Source organism: Gymnodraco acuticeps, unplaced genomic scaffold (genome assembly GCF_902827175.1).
Source record: "Gymnodraco acuticeps unplaced genomic scaffold, fGymAcu1.1, whole genome shotgun sequence".
Classification (NCBI taxonomy): domain Eukaryota; kingdom Metazoa; phylum Chordata; class Actinopteri; order Perciformes; family Bathydraconidae; genus Gymnodraco; species Gymnodraco acuticeps.
The window spans coordinates 1,758,230-1,777,191 of NW_022990700.1; the positions used below are offsets into that span (position 1 = coordinate 1,758,230).

The 18,962-nt window shown below is 41.8% G+C and overlaps 1 protein-coding gene across 2 annotated transcripts; it reads left to right on the forward strand.

Annotated features, from left to right (window-relative positions):
- Positions 1 to 551: 551 nt before the first annotated feature.
- kctd16a (potassium channel tetramerization domain containing 16a) lies at positions 552 to 10,752 on the forward strand. 2 transcript variants are annotated; one of them, XM_034231180.1, is made up of 2 exons: positions 552 to 1,592; positions 9,510 to 10,752. In XM_034231180.1, exons 1-2 carry the CDS (start codon positions 779 to 781, stop codon positions 9,962 to 9,964), a joined length of 1,269 nt encoding a protein of 422 aa, XP_034087071.1. In that variant the 5' UTR covers positions 552 to 778; the 3' UTR covers positions 9,965 to 10,752. The 2 variants fall into 2 exon arrangements, with proteins under 2 accessions (XP_034087071.1, XP_034087072.1); XM_034231181.1 differs by having other exon boundaries at positions 552 to 1,629; positions 9,510 to 9,559.
- Positions 10,753 to 18,962: the final 8,210 nt, after the last annotated feature.

An 18,962-nucleotide genomic window follows, 5' to 3' on the forward strand; every position in this document is an offset into this window, starting at 1 on the left:
CCGCCTATTGCTGGATCACAATCCAATGGAAAACGGCACAGACCCACATCGGTCCGTTTTATGTCGATCGTCTGGAAATGTCATTTTCCTTTAAGATGATGTAAGACATTACTTCACGGGACGATTTTTTTACTCTCCCTCTCTCTCTTGCACTGCTTGCAGCAACATTATCTTAAAGCTTCTGCCGGACCAAGCGTTTCCGCACTCAGCAGTTTGGAGAGATGGGCGCGCACAAGAGTCCCACTTTCATCCTCCCCGGAGCCTGTTTCAGGATCACAGTTGTCAGGAGAGACGCTCAGTAGGGATTGGATGCACGCACACTCTTCAATTGATGTGATAGATCCAGGAGCCAGACGCAAGGCGGTAGACATTTCCACAGAAAAAAACTTAGGCAAAAAAAAGGGGTTTTACTTTTTTTTGAGGTGGGACATTTCAGAGTGAAGTGAGGATTGTATTTCCTTGAAGTCACAGTAATGACCCATCGCAGAGGATGTGTGTAACGTGGTGCGCTCACTGGTTATGATAATCGATTCTGTTCGGAAAGGATACACCGAAGGGCAGGCACATTTACGCATGGGGTTAAAGGATATACTGTAGGCACACCTTTGGATTGTATGTCACGAGACTCTGGATGCAAGGACTGCAGCTTCAATCAGGACTATGCTTTTGGTCTGAGGGCATCAGCCCCATGCAGCTACACCCCACGCTCTGAACTTCTGGGACGTTTTACGCTCTGTGATCGAGACTCAGATTTCGTGCAAGATCGGGAAAAGAGAAAATGGCACTGAGTGAAAACTGCAAAACGGAACCTGCAAAAGAGCAAGGTTTGGTGCAAAACCCTCCATCGGATGTTGTTGAGCTCAACGTGGGTGGACAGGTGTATTACACTCGCCTTGCCACCTTGACAAGCTTTCCAAATTCCTTACTTGGGAAGCTGTTTTCTAACAAGAAGGGCTCCTCAAATGACTTGTCCCGGGACCTCAGAGGACGTTATTTTATTGACAGAGATGGTTTTCTTTTTCGTTACGTATTGGATTACCTTAGAGACAAGCTGGTTGTCCTCCCTGATCACTTCCCTGAGAGGGGAAGGTTAAAAAGAGAGGCGGAATACTTTCAGCTGCCAGATTTAGCCAAACTTGTATCTTCTGATGATTCAAAACTATTTCAAGACGACTTCAGTGATTTCGATGATGCGTCGCAGGGCAGCGAGAGGTTTTACTCCTCTTACTCTTTGGACAGGAGGTACGGCTACATCACGGTCGCTTTTAAAGGCGCTTGTGCTGGGGGAGGAAGAGACACTCAAATTGATGTTAAGGCCAAAAAGTTACCGAGGATCTTCATCAGCAGTAGGATTGGCTTGGCAAAAGAGGTATTTGGAGATGCCCTGAATGAGAACAGGGACACGGACAGGCCACCGGACCGTTACAGCTGCAGATTTTTCCTCAAGTTCAGACACCTGGAGAGAGCTTTTGACATGCTGTCAGAAAGCGGCTTTCACATTGTGGCCTGTAATTCGTCCCTGTCTGCGTCCTCCATCGGTCATTACGCGGATGACAAGGTCTGGTCCAATTACGCGCAGTACATCTTCTACCGTGAGTGAAGATTTATTCCTGCTCTATACTTTCAAAGGTGATGTGAGATAAATTGGTGATTTTCCAGAAATAATGACAGTGCACAAGTGCAAACCAAGTGCCCCTCCCTCCCTTACACATCAGGCAAATTAGAATATGGTGTTGCATGATGTCCACCAAAAAGACGTTTTTCTGGTTAATGGGTATACACATTTTGTCCACAAAGCGTTCTATAAGAAGTCCCATCATGCTATGTGTTTCTAATTGTCTAGTTTAAGAGGTGATCTGCAGGATCTGGTGTGTTGGCTCACACCACCAGGAGGCATCCACACATCCTTCATGAATCCTTGCATCCCTTGCAGTGGCAGACTTCTGTTTTGGGGTCCAGATAAAAGGCAAGAGTGCCCAAAGGCCTCAAGGGTGTTCAGTCACAATGCTGCTACACTTCAAGTACACAATGCATCATGCGCAAACATGGATTACGACTCAAATGGGTCATGAATAATATAGCAACATTGGGCAGCAAAAAAAGAAAACACACTGCAATTTCTTGAAGCAGCTTTGCTTTTCTCTTAATGACAGAGTGAATTCATCAGCAAATGCCTTCATTAGCCACACACATGGTTTATTCCATTCTCTGCAGAAGGTGGAGTTGGACCATATGGCCAGTTAAAAAACACTTTGTTCATTATTCTGAATGGCTCCCTTTGGAGGAGCTGGAGATAACCCAGTTGGGGGGTTAATGTTGGGGGTGCAGGACAGTGGGCATGACATATGGTTTGCTAATGATTCACCAATAGAGTTAATGCAGGCTAATTATAACAGAGGAGTATGCCTTGACCCGCACGCACATCCAGCCAAGTTTCTGGAACACAGCATCTGGTGTAGGTGTTGACCCCGCTCCCCATTAAAGACACTGTTCCACAGGACAAAGACAGTGGAATGGTGAATGAGGAGGTGATTAAAAAAAGGGGGACAAAATGTAATAGCATGGTAGGAAATAAAATGCAGAGTAAGAAAAGCCATGAGAGCTCAGATGGAAGCAAGCAGATGGAGGGGAGAGCGGCTGAGCAGGAGGGAAGAGAGAGTAAAAGTTGCATGAGACCTGGCCATGGGGAGAAAGAACTGAGGCAGAAAGAAGAGAGTGGGAGCAAGGCGCAAAAATAGATTAAAGTTAGTATCAGGCAGGAAAGTTCATGGGGTGTGAGGAAGTGGAGAGGAATAAAGAAGTATTTTGCGGCAAGACACAGAAGAAGAGGGAGAGACAGGGTTTTCATTAAAGAGAGAAGACAAGGTGAGGGTTCAAATGAAAAAGGCAGATATACAGCGAGCGTTGGGAGACAGAGGCCAAGTCAGAATGATGGATAGACACATCAGAGGCAGACATGCGTGAGAGGCCGTTATTCACGGCAGCACAGTGGCGCACATCCACTTTCAAAACTAATACAGTGACATGATTCTGAATGTGGGACATTGGCTGGCCTAGGGCAGGTAGTCCTAATCCAAGAATGCATGTAGACAAGTGCACCTTTCGTGGTCATGAGTCAGATGTGCTTTATTGTTGCTCTCAGCAGAACATTTCACTGCTTTCTTTTTACCCCCATCCCATCCAATCAGAGGCTCACATGGAGTGAAACGGCGCGGCTGGGTTTGTTCAGAGTGTAAAAAGGGTATTCCGGGGCAGTAAATAAATTGAGAGACTTTCTTCCAGACTGCCAGTTCTTGAGCATCATACATGTTGCTCTTCTTGTTAAATGCATGAGTTGTTTTCTAGAGGCTCCACAGACTCTCAGTAATAGTGTGGACTCCGAAAAGTTTCCCAAAGGCCAACAGTAGATATTCATAATTTTACTGCATGGCATCATCTGTATTAACAACAGCAGTCAGGGGACTTGTACCCTTATAAATGTATTACGCTCTGCTCTTAATTATTGTCACCCTGTCCTGCTAAGTAGGGTATGCTGTTGGTTTATTCACTGACCAAAACAAATGAGTCTTTCACGAAAAGGGCACCCTCCCTAGGAGGCCCCTGTGTCCGAGCATTCATCATGAACAAGAGTTTTTTTCTCCGGATGGCCATGATGAATAATTACCTAAAGGTCGAAAGGACTTCACCCCTTGAATAAACAACTGAGCCAAAGCCATATATGCCCAAACTGACTAACGAGCAGATTGAATAGGACATATAATGGAAGCTGGTTTGTTCAATCAGCAAAGAGGAAATGTTAGTCGTGGTTAAAAAAAAGGAACTCTGAGAGTGAAGTCAAAATTACGAGATTTAAATAATTTGTTTTTCTTGACAACAGATTGAGAGGTATTTGTTGTTATATTTAAGTTTAAAAAGTCAAAGTTGTTGGATTGTTCACAATTCTTATGGAGTTTATAAAATAGCATCACTAAATAAGTAAACTTATCAAAGGCACATTTCTTTCCTCATTAATAAATTCACAAGTTTTTTCTTTTACCGGTAAAAATGATCTTCAATAGTTGGTGATCCTGTGAGGTTATTTGTCAAGCACAAGCTGACACATTAGTTAATTAGCTTGACAGGGACATTTATTTATTTTTCCGTTTGGCAGTATCAACATTATTGTTGTAGTGATTTACAACTCTAACCTCCCAGTTGACGTCTGGGACCAATCACCTTATTGCTTATCATCTCTGGGGAAATAGACGAGTGTGAGCTAATTAAAAAGCAATCTGTGATCCCAAAATATTTCCAGTGTCTCCAGTCATGCAGGATGGAGAAGCAATCTAGAAAGATAAATGCTAACCTATTTCAAAGGCAATTTAAAGTATAAGTCATACTGTATTTCAAAATAAAAGTCAATTCATGTAGGCAAATTATCCGTTGTCATGGACACAATGACCTGCTTTGACATTCCACATCACAGAGGCAGAGCAAACCATCATCGAACAGTCAACCTGGCAACATCAGAGACTTTTTCATCCTTCTACATCTGAAAGGCCTGTGCAGAAGTGCCTTGTCAAAATGGGCGACACATACAGATGGAGAATGATTGCATTTGCCAGGTGCTCTGTTAATAACTATGCAGTCTTCATTTGAGCAGTGAATGAGATGATGTGTCGCCATAATGAACAATGGCCATAAGGCGACAGCGAGAGAGTTGGGAGGGGGAAGTAATCAATTGCTTAGGTGTAATGGAGGCAAAGATTGGGCCGTCCCCGAGCTCCCAGAGAGCCTGGGTGGAGTCTGGATGGATTGGCATTACCTGCAGGAGATAGATGGTGCTCCCCTGAATAACTCATATACATCTTAAAGAGCACCTGGGTGGAAAGATGGTCAGAAGTAAGGCGCGGTGTGTGCTTGTGCCATTATTTCTCACAATGGTTGCAGCACCTTTTGCAATGCATCAAGTAAAGTGGACAATCTGGCTCACCTTGGGAGTAAATATCACCCTATTAAAAATTGTAGATTGATTGCAGATTCAAAAGGAAAATACGTTTTGGAAATCAATTATTCGTTTGAAACCTCATACTCTGAATTTAGAGGGACTATGCTGGTGGTTTTTCATGGTTAAGATCATTGACTACAGATGGTTTTCATATCACTGCTGCATGTTTTCTAAATGTAACTAGAAGCTTTTATATTGATTTATTTGCAGCCAGGTGTCTCCGTGTCATCCCACTCCAGTATTTAAATGGACTTGCAGAGAACAAGCATAGGCAATATATCATAATCAACATTTCATTATCCTTTTTTTGGTCAACGTTTTAGTTTTTGGCTTGGATTTAACAACAATATATACTGTAATGAGTGCTGAATTACAGATGTTGCAAGTGCCCTTGAACGCACCAACAAGGAGACTTTTCAAAAGGAGAGTTCCTGCTTGTAACTTCATTACCAAGTGATGATAATGCGATTTTGACAAATAAAAAGACTAAATATAGACTTTGATGGATGACCCACATTAAGCAATTTGCAGTGCCCATATTGGAAAGAGTAGAGGCAGTGTCTGCATTAAATGCACGCCATCAATCTAAACATAAAACACTTAAAACCTCCAGTATAGCCCTTTGAAACAAAAACAGAGAAAGTTAGCTTGTTTACATTTTAAGATGTAAATTGAATATTGTCTTTTTTTAATCCCTGAGTCTGTGTTGGTCCTGCTCTCTCTAGCCGTTGGACACCAGGTAGCTCTTACCATCTGACATTCAACACCTTAATATACCCTCCAGAGACACTTAATGGCTACAGTACTTGGGCAGTGGAGCTCGCTATGGGTAGGGCTGAGAGATTTTTACGAATATGTGGGATCCCATGTGTTGGTAAGCAGGAGAAACATTTGCATGATTGTGATTGTCATGGCAAGATTGTGTAAAGAGCAAATTAAAGCATGTTCGGTGATACAATGTATCTACTTCCCGAAAATCGGACCCAGTTTGAGTCAGTCATGTTGAAATTTAAAGAGGATCTCATGAGCTTAGAGTTCACTTTCATTGGACATCATTTTTTAAAATATCAGCTATTTGTCAGGTTGAGGGACCTTCCTTAAGCCCCTCGATGCTGATGACTAGTGCTGTGAATACTCAGGACACCTTTGCTTCTCCCCGCCTCGTCTCGCTTCATCAGTGCTTGTATTGTGGCGGGGTGTGGTTCTGGGTCAGGGGACAGTCCCACAGGGAGAGGCTGATATAGACGTTTCAATCTATCTGCCTTGCTTGTTCATCTCCCTGTCAGGGAGACACTCAGCGGGGCAGCCTCCCTCGGACTCTGTGAGGAGACAGCACCCCACTTGTCATTATCAATCAGCCAATAGAGACGTCAGCCCCCTCACGGAAAACAGATAATTTGGACCAGGGCAGTATGAGGTCTTTGAGAGCGTAAGAGTGTCCTTGAGTAATCATGTTAAGCTCCAGCTCCTTCTCATCACTGCTGCAGATGAGGGTTGTTTCAGCAGAGCTGGCTGCGTGGAGGTTATTAATATTGACAAATTCAATTGTATGCAGATATTACAGACATTATTAAAGAGGATAGCTGCCATCAGTTATGCTGGACACAAACTGCTGAAGTGATACTTTTGCACCAAATAGGACTATCTCGGAGAAATAGATTTCCTTCACCCTGTAAGGACGGTCACTGCCTTTGCAAGACAAGCCTTTTTTTGCTGCAAGGACACACTGGCCTAATTTGTGAGCTAACAAGCATGTAAACTACACTCCTCCTGAGGCAGTGGCGGAGTAAAACATATTTGTGACTGGATATGGGAGCTGGAGAAAATAACATCAGTGTGAGATCAGAGCTCATAGCTTATCTCCCTGGCTGCATGCATATGCATATTTATCCTGCCAGAAAAACAAAGTGGAGTTTTTTCACCATATAATCAGGACTCCCTTTTTTCTTCCTTTTTTTTTGTTTCTCGCCCAAAGTCTAGGCAAGAGAATATCCTTGCATTAGAATCAAGCAGCTACTGAAGCGTCTGAAGATATCTCACACCACTCAGCCTTGCAGGATTGTGTTGTGTTCTCGCACAGAAAACAAGTAATTTTGTTCCAGAAAGTTGTTTATTTTTCCTGACTCTGGCTGCTTCATGTTCAACATATTTCCATTGATTTAGATTGAGGGCACAGTTCACAACAGTGCTAAGATTTACATTTGAAAGAAGGACAGCTTCAGGTCACACAAGTGCAAATCAGAAATAAATGGAGTTTCAGCCTTCTGGTTATGTGCATTTACAACGTAAAGTGAGTGATGAGCCTTTCTTGTTTGGCTTTATTTATTTTTTGCCTTTTAGATTACTTGACTAAAGCACAGAGCTTGAAACAAATGAATAATCATCACACACCCTTGATGAATCACTTTAGAGGCACGGATTAAAGCAAACACTAATTCTGGCAAGAAAGCCACTGACATTTGAATTTGAGTTTGTCAGAACCCTCTGCCTTCAGCCACCACAATGTCCTACTTTTATGCCAATCATATCCTCCTAATGGGGAAAACGTTTGATTTTAATGCAATGGCAGGCAGTTGAATTTCCATATAACTCTGACCTCTCTAAGACACGAGGACAAACACCCCTGCATTCATTAGCGATGGAGGAGTTTGAGGATACCCCATGTGACACCCCCGCATGCCTCTCTGCCGGACTCCACTCCCTCTCTCTGTGTTATTTATGAGAAGTGCCGACACAGCCTCAGTCTGAGGACCAGCCCAAGTCTTTTAATGTGGTTGGAACATGATCTCTTAGACAGCCAATATAGATCTGAGGAAAAAACACAATGCAATCAATAGCTTCCCTGAAAAGATACCAAAGAGTATTACACATGCCCACTTGTTTAAATGTACCCGAGAATGACGGTTTCCTGACAAGGCTCTTAGTTGTTTCCTGTCTTGGCTCTGAAGGTTTTTTAAAAACTTGACACTACAACACTTCACCCAAAACACACAGTTGGTTTTTCCCTTTTCGGCCATGTCCACACTTCGTTCTGACAATGTGTTGTCTGAAACAAAATGCAAGGTGCTTCTAAGCCCATCAGTGGCTTTAAAGCAATTCATACTCTTGCATGGCCTGAACATGTTATGCTGCTATTATTGGGTGTTGGCTAGTTTCCTAAATGGTTTGCCCCTCCGTACTACAGCATCCACCATTTAGCAACCAAGCTCTGCCTCCCTCCTCTTCATTGCTAAAGCGCCTGTATCCATTTGCCTGGTGCTGCTCGTCTGCTAGAATCAGCTAGAATCAGCTAGAATCATTTTCTGCGGAGGGAAATTGGTGCGTTGATTGGCCCCTATACTCATGGATTAGCCATTAAAAAGCTGTTAGTGACTCTCTCACTATCAGCTCAATGCAATCATTGCACTAGAGATAAGGTAATTATTACAGTGTGTGCAGAGAGGTTCAAATCCCCCTTGAACTGTTGAGTATAAATTGGTGGAAGCATTGGAAGATGCTAATGGACAAATTATTACTCCCTCTGAGATATCATTGCTATTGAGTCTGTATCATCCCATTGGAAAAAGCCATTAAGAGGTTTTTAGAGTCTGTATTAATGGGTTTATTTCTTATACACTGTTGTTTATATTACACAGGGCACATAAGCTTCCACACTGCACATCTCTACCTCTAAATGCGAGCATAGTTCAGGGATATTTTGGTAAATGAAAGGCAGTTAAATTATGTACTATCCACTCACAAGCCAGCGGGCAGTACATTACAGTAACTCTGGTTCATAATTAGCAATGTAGGGGGATGTGAGACTATACAAAAAGGGGGCACACCAGGAAGTATGAAGACTGCTGAAATCCTCAGTTACCACCTGGTTCACTTTCTGTCCAAACTTCATGACAAGAGGTCAGCACATCTTTTCACTGACCCAGTTCTGTTAACTCCCAAGATAAATTATACACTTTTTCTACTTTGTGTCCCCCCCCCAAAGGTAGAAAACATCTTGTTGAGTTATTTCACTGAAATACATTCTTAATACAAGTCAGTCAGGTTACAGTTCTAATAAGAAACTGTGACAGCGGAGCAGATTGTTTTGGCTCTGAGACGAGCTTTGCCTTGGGAAATGGGAAAGGTCTTTTGGGGCGCCGTACTGAAATGAACTGAGCTTTGGGGACTCTCTTTATCAGAGGAAGCAATATACATAGCCCACAAGGACTTTGAAATTCAGCAACTACAGTAAATGTCAAAGCCAATAATTTCCATGTGCTTACATCTGTACCCCCCTTAATACCCACACACACTCGCAGTCATCTGATACTCATTTAAAGATGTTTGTATGATGTTAAAACTGCTGCGTAAGCATCTGTCAGTATTTGCTTTATCAGTGCAAATGTTTGTTTTGATTAGAGCTTGAATTGTCGCCATACAGACAGGTTAGACGTTAGTCTATTCTGCATGACAGAGGGTCTTGCGACAACAGAAAATGTACTGCAAAATGAGTGACAAATGTGTTTGTGTGTTTGTTATCTAGGTGGTCCCTCAAAGTGGATGTCCTCTCACTGTGACTGCTGCTGCTGCAAGAGCCACAAAAGTGAGCGGGAGGGAGAGAGCGGCACTTCTTTCAACGAACTCTCCACTTCCTGTTCTGAGACCCAGTCGGAGGCTAGTTCCCCTCAAGGAACCGTGATCTGTGGCCCTGTGAGCCGGCACTCAAACATCCAGACACTGGACCGTCCCATGCCCAAAGGACAAGTCCATCATCTTCAGCAGGCGGAGATGCGTCGCAAGACTGACATGATGCGCGTGAGAACCTTCGGGGTCCGAGAGCGAGAGGCCGCAAAGAGGAAAGCCAACAAGGGGAAGATGACTCCGGAGCAGGAGCTGGAGAAATGCATCCAGGACTTCCGGCGCATCAGGATTCCTGAACGCTTTCCCGAGCGGAAGTACATCTGGCAATCAGAGCTCCTGAGAAAGTACCGTCTCTAAGTTTGAGTGTGAAGAAGAAGAAAGAGATGGTAGTATCATGTCACCATCAATGAAGAGTATTAACTACATAGGCAATAGATTGCACCCTCTAAGGCACATACTGTATTCGTCAATAAAATAAAAAAAACTATGGTCACTTTACTGCCAGCATGACTAGCTGAGCACACAAAGTACAAGGCAGTGTGAGTTTGTAAAGTATGCACAGTGTTGTGTACGATATGCACATGATGTGTTAATCAGGTTCCTCCTGTTGGGGCTTACATCACTAACCCTGTTCTCACCTCAGAGGGCTGGAAGTGTACCAACAGCTACTCTATCACTAGATGAAGCAACAAAGCAACCTCAGGGGCAACATCATTACAACTCATCAACTTCCCACAAACTAAATGTGCAATTGCCCAGTAGCTGTTTTTTAAACATGGATGTACCCATATGGTGCTGTGAGTTAGCAATGGAATATCACTATACTCCACTGATAACACATACTTATCGTAGGCTTTGATATCGCCACTGCATGTCATTTCACCCTTAGCATAATTATGCAATATCAAACAAACTTTAAATTCACTGTTTTGTGTGATGGGTAAAAATGGTGTGTTATGACTGGGGCTAACTTAAATGAGGAAAGCACTGCCTAGATCTGTTTGCCATTGTAAAACGTTATGTCTGATGTTGTCATTACGTGTTGGATATATGATGTTGTGTAGGTAGAGTAAATAATGCCAATGGATATTTGATTAATCCTTGATTGTAAGTGTGCAAAAAAGCTAATAAATGGGTTAAATTTAGATGTACATGGTAATTCCATTTTTAATTTCAACTCAGGTCTTGGGTCTCATAATTGACCTTTTACAGGGATGGTCCAATCTCAGCTCAGCAGCCATGATGAAAAGCTTTAGATTGACATTTTACGACGCTTTTAACCACAGCGACTTACATACTCAATACTGTGGACAATTCCCACAGGAGCAATTTGGGGTGAAGTGTCTCAGGGACACAACGACATGCTGACTGCAGTGGGGTTTGAACCTGTGACCCCCTGATCCCAAAACCAAGGCTCTATCCACTGCGCCACACACCTTACATTTCTCTATCATACATAAAATAAAATAAATTAAGTACTTTATTAATCCCAATTTGGGAATTTATTTTGCATACATGCTGAGGTGGAGTACACGGGGCTATTAGTAACAGCTATACTCTGAAGAGTTTGTTAGCTTGATTTGGCTTTTCCAAAGCCAAAGATACAAAAAAACAAGGTTGGATTAACATTTTGGCTTATTTGCTCTAAAATTGTTAGCAGGTCCGTCTAACTAGCTTAATGTTAAGCCGAACCTAGTCATCGATGACAAAGAGTCTTTGAATAATATTTAACTTGACCTTTTGGGAGTTACAGATCACATTAAAAGAAACAGTTGACATCTTAAAAAGTCAGTCGGAGATGGCATTTTCAACTAACTGACAATAACGAACCGAAATCTAAAGTTATTTGAAACACCTAAAGAGCAACTTGCAGGTTAGAGACCCCAGTGAATAGATGTGTAGGAAAATGATCTATACACTAGACTCTAGTGACTAGATTGTCCCAAAAATATACAGAAATATACACTACAGTGATATCTGGCGTAGTTTTTGTCAGACATTTTTACTTCCGCATAAAAAAAGACCACCCACGTGTGACGTCACACAGGGAGAGCGGCCGGCCTAACATATGCATAAACATGGTTCACAATGCTAGTTTTGACACAGAAGAGGTTGAAAATGTATATTCGTATGCATATGACGGACCACAACCTTATAATTATGAGCCTGCTGCTAGGCGTCCAAGAGACCAGGAGCAGCCAAGGATGAGAAGAAATAACGGCCATCGGAGAGAAATGGAGCTGTGGTGTGAGGAGAACCAGTGGAGAACTGGGCAGCTGTCTTGGTGAGTGATATGTTAGCTAACGTCGGTCACATCACAACATTGTAAAGTTAGTTATCATATATCAGGCTATAACTAAAGTAGTATTGATAATATAGTAACGTTACTGGCAGGACTGTTGATACTGATCCATAACAGAAACTAATGCGCAAGTATCAGCGGTATCTCGCGTTACCTAAACCACACCGAGGGGAGAGACAGAGCAGCGAAGGGGGGGAGAGAGATGTAATACGGTTTCCTGTTAACGTTATGTTTGATAGGGGCTTGTTGTGTGGGAAATGCCAGTCCATGGCCTCTGGAGAGAGTATGCGCTGCAGGGTGGTGGATGCACCTCGCACAATGCACCCAGGAACGAAAGCTGGAGTTTGTGCAACCTGCACAACACACAATAGCTCACCATGATTAAAAATGATGAAATGCAATGTAAAATTACCGAAAAAATACCAGCTCACTAAATCACAACCGCTCAAACCAACTACCAACTACCAACTACTACCGTGACTTGGGCAGAGAAGGAGTCCGAGAAAGTTGCTCCCCTATGTGACGTAATATGACGCGTTTGACGTTAAAAAAAAAAACTACTACTACACTACTTTCCCCTCTGAATTCCTGCCCTTAAATAACATGAAATCCTACATTAACTTTTTTAATTGTAATTTTCAGGCAAGGTTAAGCATAAATGTAGTAAAAAAAACTTTTAAAGTTGCTCTTTAAGGAAGCCTGCATATGTTGTTTTGCTCCAGTTAAAAATGTACACATCTCTACAAAAGAGGTGGCGAGTACAAAGCACGGATCTATTATAAGAACTGGATACGGTCTTGATTCCTATATTGTCCTATAGTGAGAGCACTATATTCCCATGTTTCTCTAGTCAGAGATGCCAGGATTTATAATTTGAAGCAAAAATAATTAGGGTTTGACGTTATTTCTTTTTTCAATGACACTGTGCCAACCCTTCAAAACTGGCTTCATTGAGGAAGTGAAACAGTTCCTTCCTGGTTGACATTTCAGTGTGTGCCTCATCCTCTTGGGAGGATCATAAGGAACAGGAAGACAACCATAGCTGTGCATCACAAGCGCCATTTATAGAGAGCACTATTTTTAGCGAACAGATTTCTGCAGTGTCGCCACATTGCATCCAAATGGAGGAGAGAGGCTTGGGGACCATATCGCTGCAACCCCAAAAGCAGCCTGTGTGATGATAGATGGAGAACCGATCCTCTCTTGGGACAGTGAGTGTCCAACACAAATTCAAAGGAAAAGGCTTTCTTCATACATTTTGCTCTATTTGCAGAAATGAAAACAGCAAAGCCAGATTATCAGGCATATAACCCCAAAGCCCTTCTACCTATACGTCAGCTAAGGCATACATGCTCACTGAAACCTTTAATCCTTTTCAAAATAGGACAGCAGCCTATACACCAAAATGTCACAGAGATTTGAGTCTAAAAATCTTTTTTAAACTATATTTAGCTGCTGCTTAACTTTAAGATATAAAGGTTACGATGAGACTTCCAGAAACTCATAGAAAAGGGCAATAGATTGGTTATACTCTAGCAGAGAATAAAATAGCAGAAACCTGGAAGAGGACTGTAACATAATACATTTTTCAGGGATACAGTGGCCTCTCCTTCACTGTGCACCTGGACTGATCTCTTCCTCTCAACCTCCGGTCAATAGGAACACAGCATGGAATCTCTCAGTTGAAAATCAAATGCCCCTTTCCTCGACTTTGAAAACCAGATCCGCTTTGGGTGGAGTTTCGTCTCGCACTTAGCACGATCTGAATTCTAATACCCCAATGAAAAAATCAATGAATCTATTTTTACATATCAAATATACACCACGTCACAGCGTTGCCTGGCCTGGCCCAGTTGACCTTGCTGGCCTATCCCACAGAACCACCTGAACGTAGCAGTTGCCGCTCTGCTTTCCTCACAGATCAATAGCCTCAGATCCTGCCCTGGCCTTATAGCCTTTATTGTCGGTCGATATCCAACATCCTCCTCTAGGATGCAGAGTAACATTAAATCTTCAATAAAAAAAAACATCACTGCCACCGCTAACAGCCCTCAATTATCCGGCAGGGTTGCCTGTAGGCCTTTCATTTCCCACAACAGCTTTCTTTAGCATGAGACAGGTCTCACAGAGTGATTACAGCCCTTGTATTAGAAAATGACTGCAAAGCCTGAGAGTGGGAGAATTACCCTGCTTATCAGATATTACAGGTGACCAGAAAGGACTGCTATTCACACATGGGATAATAGAAGCATGATGTAAAACCAAGCAAACAGGATTTCATTTCTCATACAATGAATATAAGGATTAGACTCTGTATTGCAAAAGGTTTGGAAGAGACTGTCATTTGTTGTAATTGCATACATCTGAGGTGATGAATTGTGTTTTTGTGTAAATGTGCAAGATGTCAGGATCAATGCACAAAAGCAGGCACTGCAGGAAAAAACTGCAATAGAAAGATGAAACATACAATGTATCTCCATCTTTTCAAAATGATTAACAGACTGATACTGGTAGAGGTTTTGTTGCCTGCAGCCCGTCTCCATATCTATCAAAGACCAACATGTTTTTTTCTGCTCACTCATCTAATTTTAGATGACATCTCAGGAAGTGCATGGAAAAGTGACTAAAAGGGAGACTTATGATCTTTTTCCTGAGCTTCACATTGTTGTTATTTGCTTATATGTTCATAATAATGGCGAAATAAGGAGATTCCCACGAATTTGCTGATCATAAAATAGAAAAATATGAACCTGTACAAATGCTTTTGGCCCTTTTTCATCTTACAGTTAAACTACTTTGTGCATAATATTTCCCTTTTAAATTAGGAGATGGTTGTGTCACAGCAAAACATTTACCTTCTTGCCTCATAACCCTGGGGCCAAGTTTTCACATTACTGTCACGTCATTTATTTGTGTGTTAAACACATATTGCATATACTTTATGACTGCACAGGGTCAATCTGTTAAAGCCACATTGTGCTCTAAGCTGTGGGTATACTATACATATTTTGTGCTCTTTCATGCGGAGCCTGCAGGGATGTAGTTAGAGAACTTGGAGTCAATTTACAGCGATAGAGTACATGTAAGGTCTTACACTGGCCTGATTCTGCCAAGTCCAGTGTGTGTAAATACCAATGGAACTCATAACAAATGAGTCCAGGGGAATCAATTACAAAATCACGGTGAATGTCATCACCAACCCCCGCTGCAGGACAATTGGAAAATATATCCTGCATAGTGTGACTTTCTTGAGGCAACTATAAACAGTAGACTAGACACACACACACACACACACACACACACACACACACACACACACACACACACACACACACACACACACACACACACACACACACACACACACACACACACACACACACACACACACACACACATACCATGTATACATCACTTCAGGGGACATTACATTGACTTACATGCATTTCCTGGAGACTTATCCTAACCTTAACCATAACCAACACATGCCTAACCCTAACCCTAACCCTAACCCTTACCCTAACCCTTACCCTAATCCTAACCCTAAACCTAACCAAGTCTTCACCCTAAAATTAATGATTCCCCTCATGGGGACCTCCATGTTGTCCCCATAATGTCCCCACACGTGACTGTGTAGACAGATTTAGGTCCCCACAAGTATAGTAATGCTAGGCCACACACACACACACACACACACACACACACACACACACACACACACACACACACACACACACACACACACACACACACACACACACACACACACACACACACACACACACACAAATACTGCAGTGACAGGTGTCCGTCAATAGTGCTGACTTCAGCAGCCATTGAGTGCACACTGAGTCTCCTCCTGCACTCCTTTGGCGCCCTCAGCTCTCAGCTCCCTGCTCTGGCGCCAGCACTGAACAACAGAGCCATAATCATTCATCTCCATAGACAACCACTGTCAGCAAGTTAGTTCTATGTGTTATCTGTGTAGCTTGACACCATTTTAGATCCTCTGGGATCCAGCGTGCCTTTTGCACTGCACAAAAAACAATATTCAGGATCTGGGTGCAAAGCTCCTAATTAGGCAAAAATATCCAGGCGTCCTGAGAAGTATGAACGGGTGACTGGAGTGGAGAGCGAGTATGGTACCTGCCAATGCTCACCTGAACCCCCCCTGGGACAGAGAGTCTACCGGGGTTTGAAGACAAAGAGAAAAATTAGGGTTTATAGAGGCCACTCTGCTGCCTTGTTATGAGGTCAGTGAAGTGAACTTGAAGCTCCACATGCAGGTGTACTTAAGGTTTTTTTTCTTTCACTGTTCCTGTTGGCAGCTTTAAGGAGCCTGATTTACTGCCAAAGTGTCTTCCCCTCGTCATTTTCCCCCTCATTACCTTATCCCTTTCTCAAGGACTGCACTGCTGTGGAGAATATACAGGCTCAATTAAGCTGTTCTGACCGGAAATCCCATTGCTCATAAATCACCGCCAAGGGCTACTGATCAGCACTGCTCCACCACAGCGTATAAGCAGCTCACCCCTGTGTGCGCCGCTGAGCAGGACAGAGGGTATTATAAATCAAAGTAAGAGTACAGAGTATTGCAGAGGATAAAATACCGTAGGATGAGGTACCGTAAATCTGTAATATAATCCCGATTCTGTGTGAGATGTGATATCAGACAATGAATACAGCAGGACAGGTAAACAGTTAAGAGGCTACGGGACAACACATCCTAATGACTGTTAGGAGGCTGAAATGAATGCCTTTTATAATTTAAATGTTATGATGGAGTTCTTTTATGCAGCAGAAAAAAAACTTAGAATTTCACTTTTCTGTTGAGGCAGATTTTGCACACTCTAAATGTGCTGTGCTCAGCTAATGTGTCGGCCTATTAAATAATCAGTGGGGGAACATTGTCTTAATTCCTCCCAACATTTTCCCAGTGCAATTAGACTTGCATGCCCGAACCATACCTTGAGGTGTCTTTGCTTTATAAAACATCCTCAAATAGCTTCAGAGCTCTTTTCCATGTATGTGTAACCCTTTTTAGCATATAAGCGTGATAAAGACTCTGTTCGCCGTTAATTTATTTCATGCCTTTTAACGAGGGCCTAGGGAGAAACTCTGCTCGGAATGCATTACAGAGCCATTACTGTATAAGCAAATACTCTCTGTATTAAATGTAAGCTTTCGATTTGACTTCAAGGCTTCAGGTTTATTATTACAAATCTGAGCTTTAAAGTGACTGAAAAAACATTGTTTGAGGTTAGGTCTGCTGAATTTTGAAAGCTGTTTCATGTTGACTGGGAGGTGATTATGTTACGCAGTGAGGATGGTTTGCTATCTCTGTCACCATTCCTTGAATGTAATCCAATCTATTTTCAGTTTAATCTGTTGTTTTGAAAGGATGGGAGGTTTAGCATTACACGCCAGAAGCAGACGCACTTTAATACCCAATACATTTCCTTCCCAGTTACACTCATAATCATTATTTATTTTCCCCGGGGAAGTAATATTCATATTATTACCTTCAAGTGCAGGAATGCAGCATGTGTTTTTGAGGGATATCATGAAGTATATGTACAAAGCTGAGTGCTTTATGCCCGTAAGAAACTCCCGATGTTACCCACGGACACCAGATTAATCCTCACAGAGATTAAATGTAGCACACAGATGTTGGGCATGTTCACATCATCTGACCTGCTACTATTGCCCTGTGATCTTCAGCTGCACACTCAACATTGCTGCACAGATTACTTAAAAGCATATCCTGAAAAGATGACGTTCAGGGAAATAATGCTGCACATGAATATTCTAATGTTGACTGTGTTCAAAATATAAAGCATTAATGTTTAGAACAGATTAAAAAAAAAACATTGCCAAATAAAGATACAGGCTTAAACTAAAAACAGAGCCTGTGGTTAAAAAGAAATATTATTTAACATAAACACTTGCAAACAATTACGTTTGAGAGGTCATGCCAATCACACTTGTGGTACATTTGACAGACTTGTTTCAGTGTTTATGTCAATTTAAATACAAAGAAAAAATGTAGAGTATTTTTGTATTCCCACACCTGAAAAAAAACAACTGTTAGACTCTAGAGAAATACATTGTATAGAGAAAATGTAATTCAATAATTAAGTAACAAAAGTAATCAGTCAGCCATGCTAGTAGGCTTTAAGCAGTAACATTGTCACAATCATAATGTGATAATATTAAGCCGGTATTCTAATATTTATCATGTCTACCGTCCCAGTTAAGCATCCTAAATATCAGCAACATTTACTAAAAACAAGAGCTTATAGGGATATTTGATCCATAAACCAAAGTATTGGACATTTGAACTGTCTTTCCTGATAGGGGTGCGAGAGAAAACGTTAAGAGATAGCCAACGTTTTTACAATTCATCATGAGAGAACATGAATGTCTGGAACAAATGGCGGTCAGTTGTGGTGGAGACCTTTCACTCAAAAATATAAGTATCAACCTACTCTTGGTTGTAAAGTAAAAGTGAGATGATCCCCAAAGCTATTAGGACACATTTAGGAAACAATATTGTTTGAACAAAATGTTGTGAAAGACCTTCCAGTAGACGTCTAAATCTAGATAACTATGATAATAGGTGATAAAATGCACATTGAGTGCTTAACCACGCACTAGCAGCAAAAGTATTTCTGGTGTTTATTTGTGTTTTTATTAGGTGTTATTATCTACATGTCGCTTTTTTATCTTGTGTGTCCTGTTCTTTGTTGTTAAATTGTTGGGTATTAGTTGCTCATTTGGGAATAAAGGTCATACATCTGAACTTGAAAACATTGACTTGCTTACAGAACAGGAAAAGTCAGTAGATTAATCTTCTGCACACAATGAATGTAAAACAAATAATATGTCAGGACAAACACAGAAACAGTACCATTCTTATAGCCTTATATCATGAATTAAAATACACTACTTATAATATTTTACATACTTTCTTGGGTGGGAGTGGTAAGGCTTGGATTCACAACCAAGTATTTTTTAAATCTTGGCTTTGACTTCAGTAGTATCTGTTCTTAT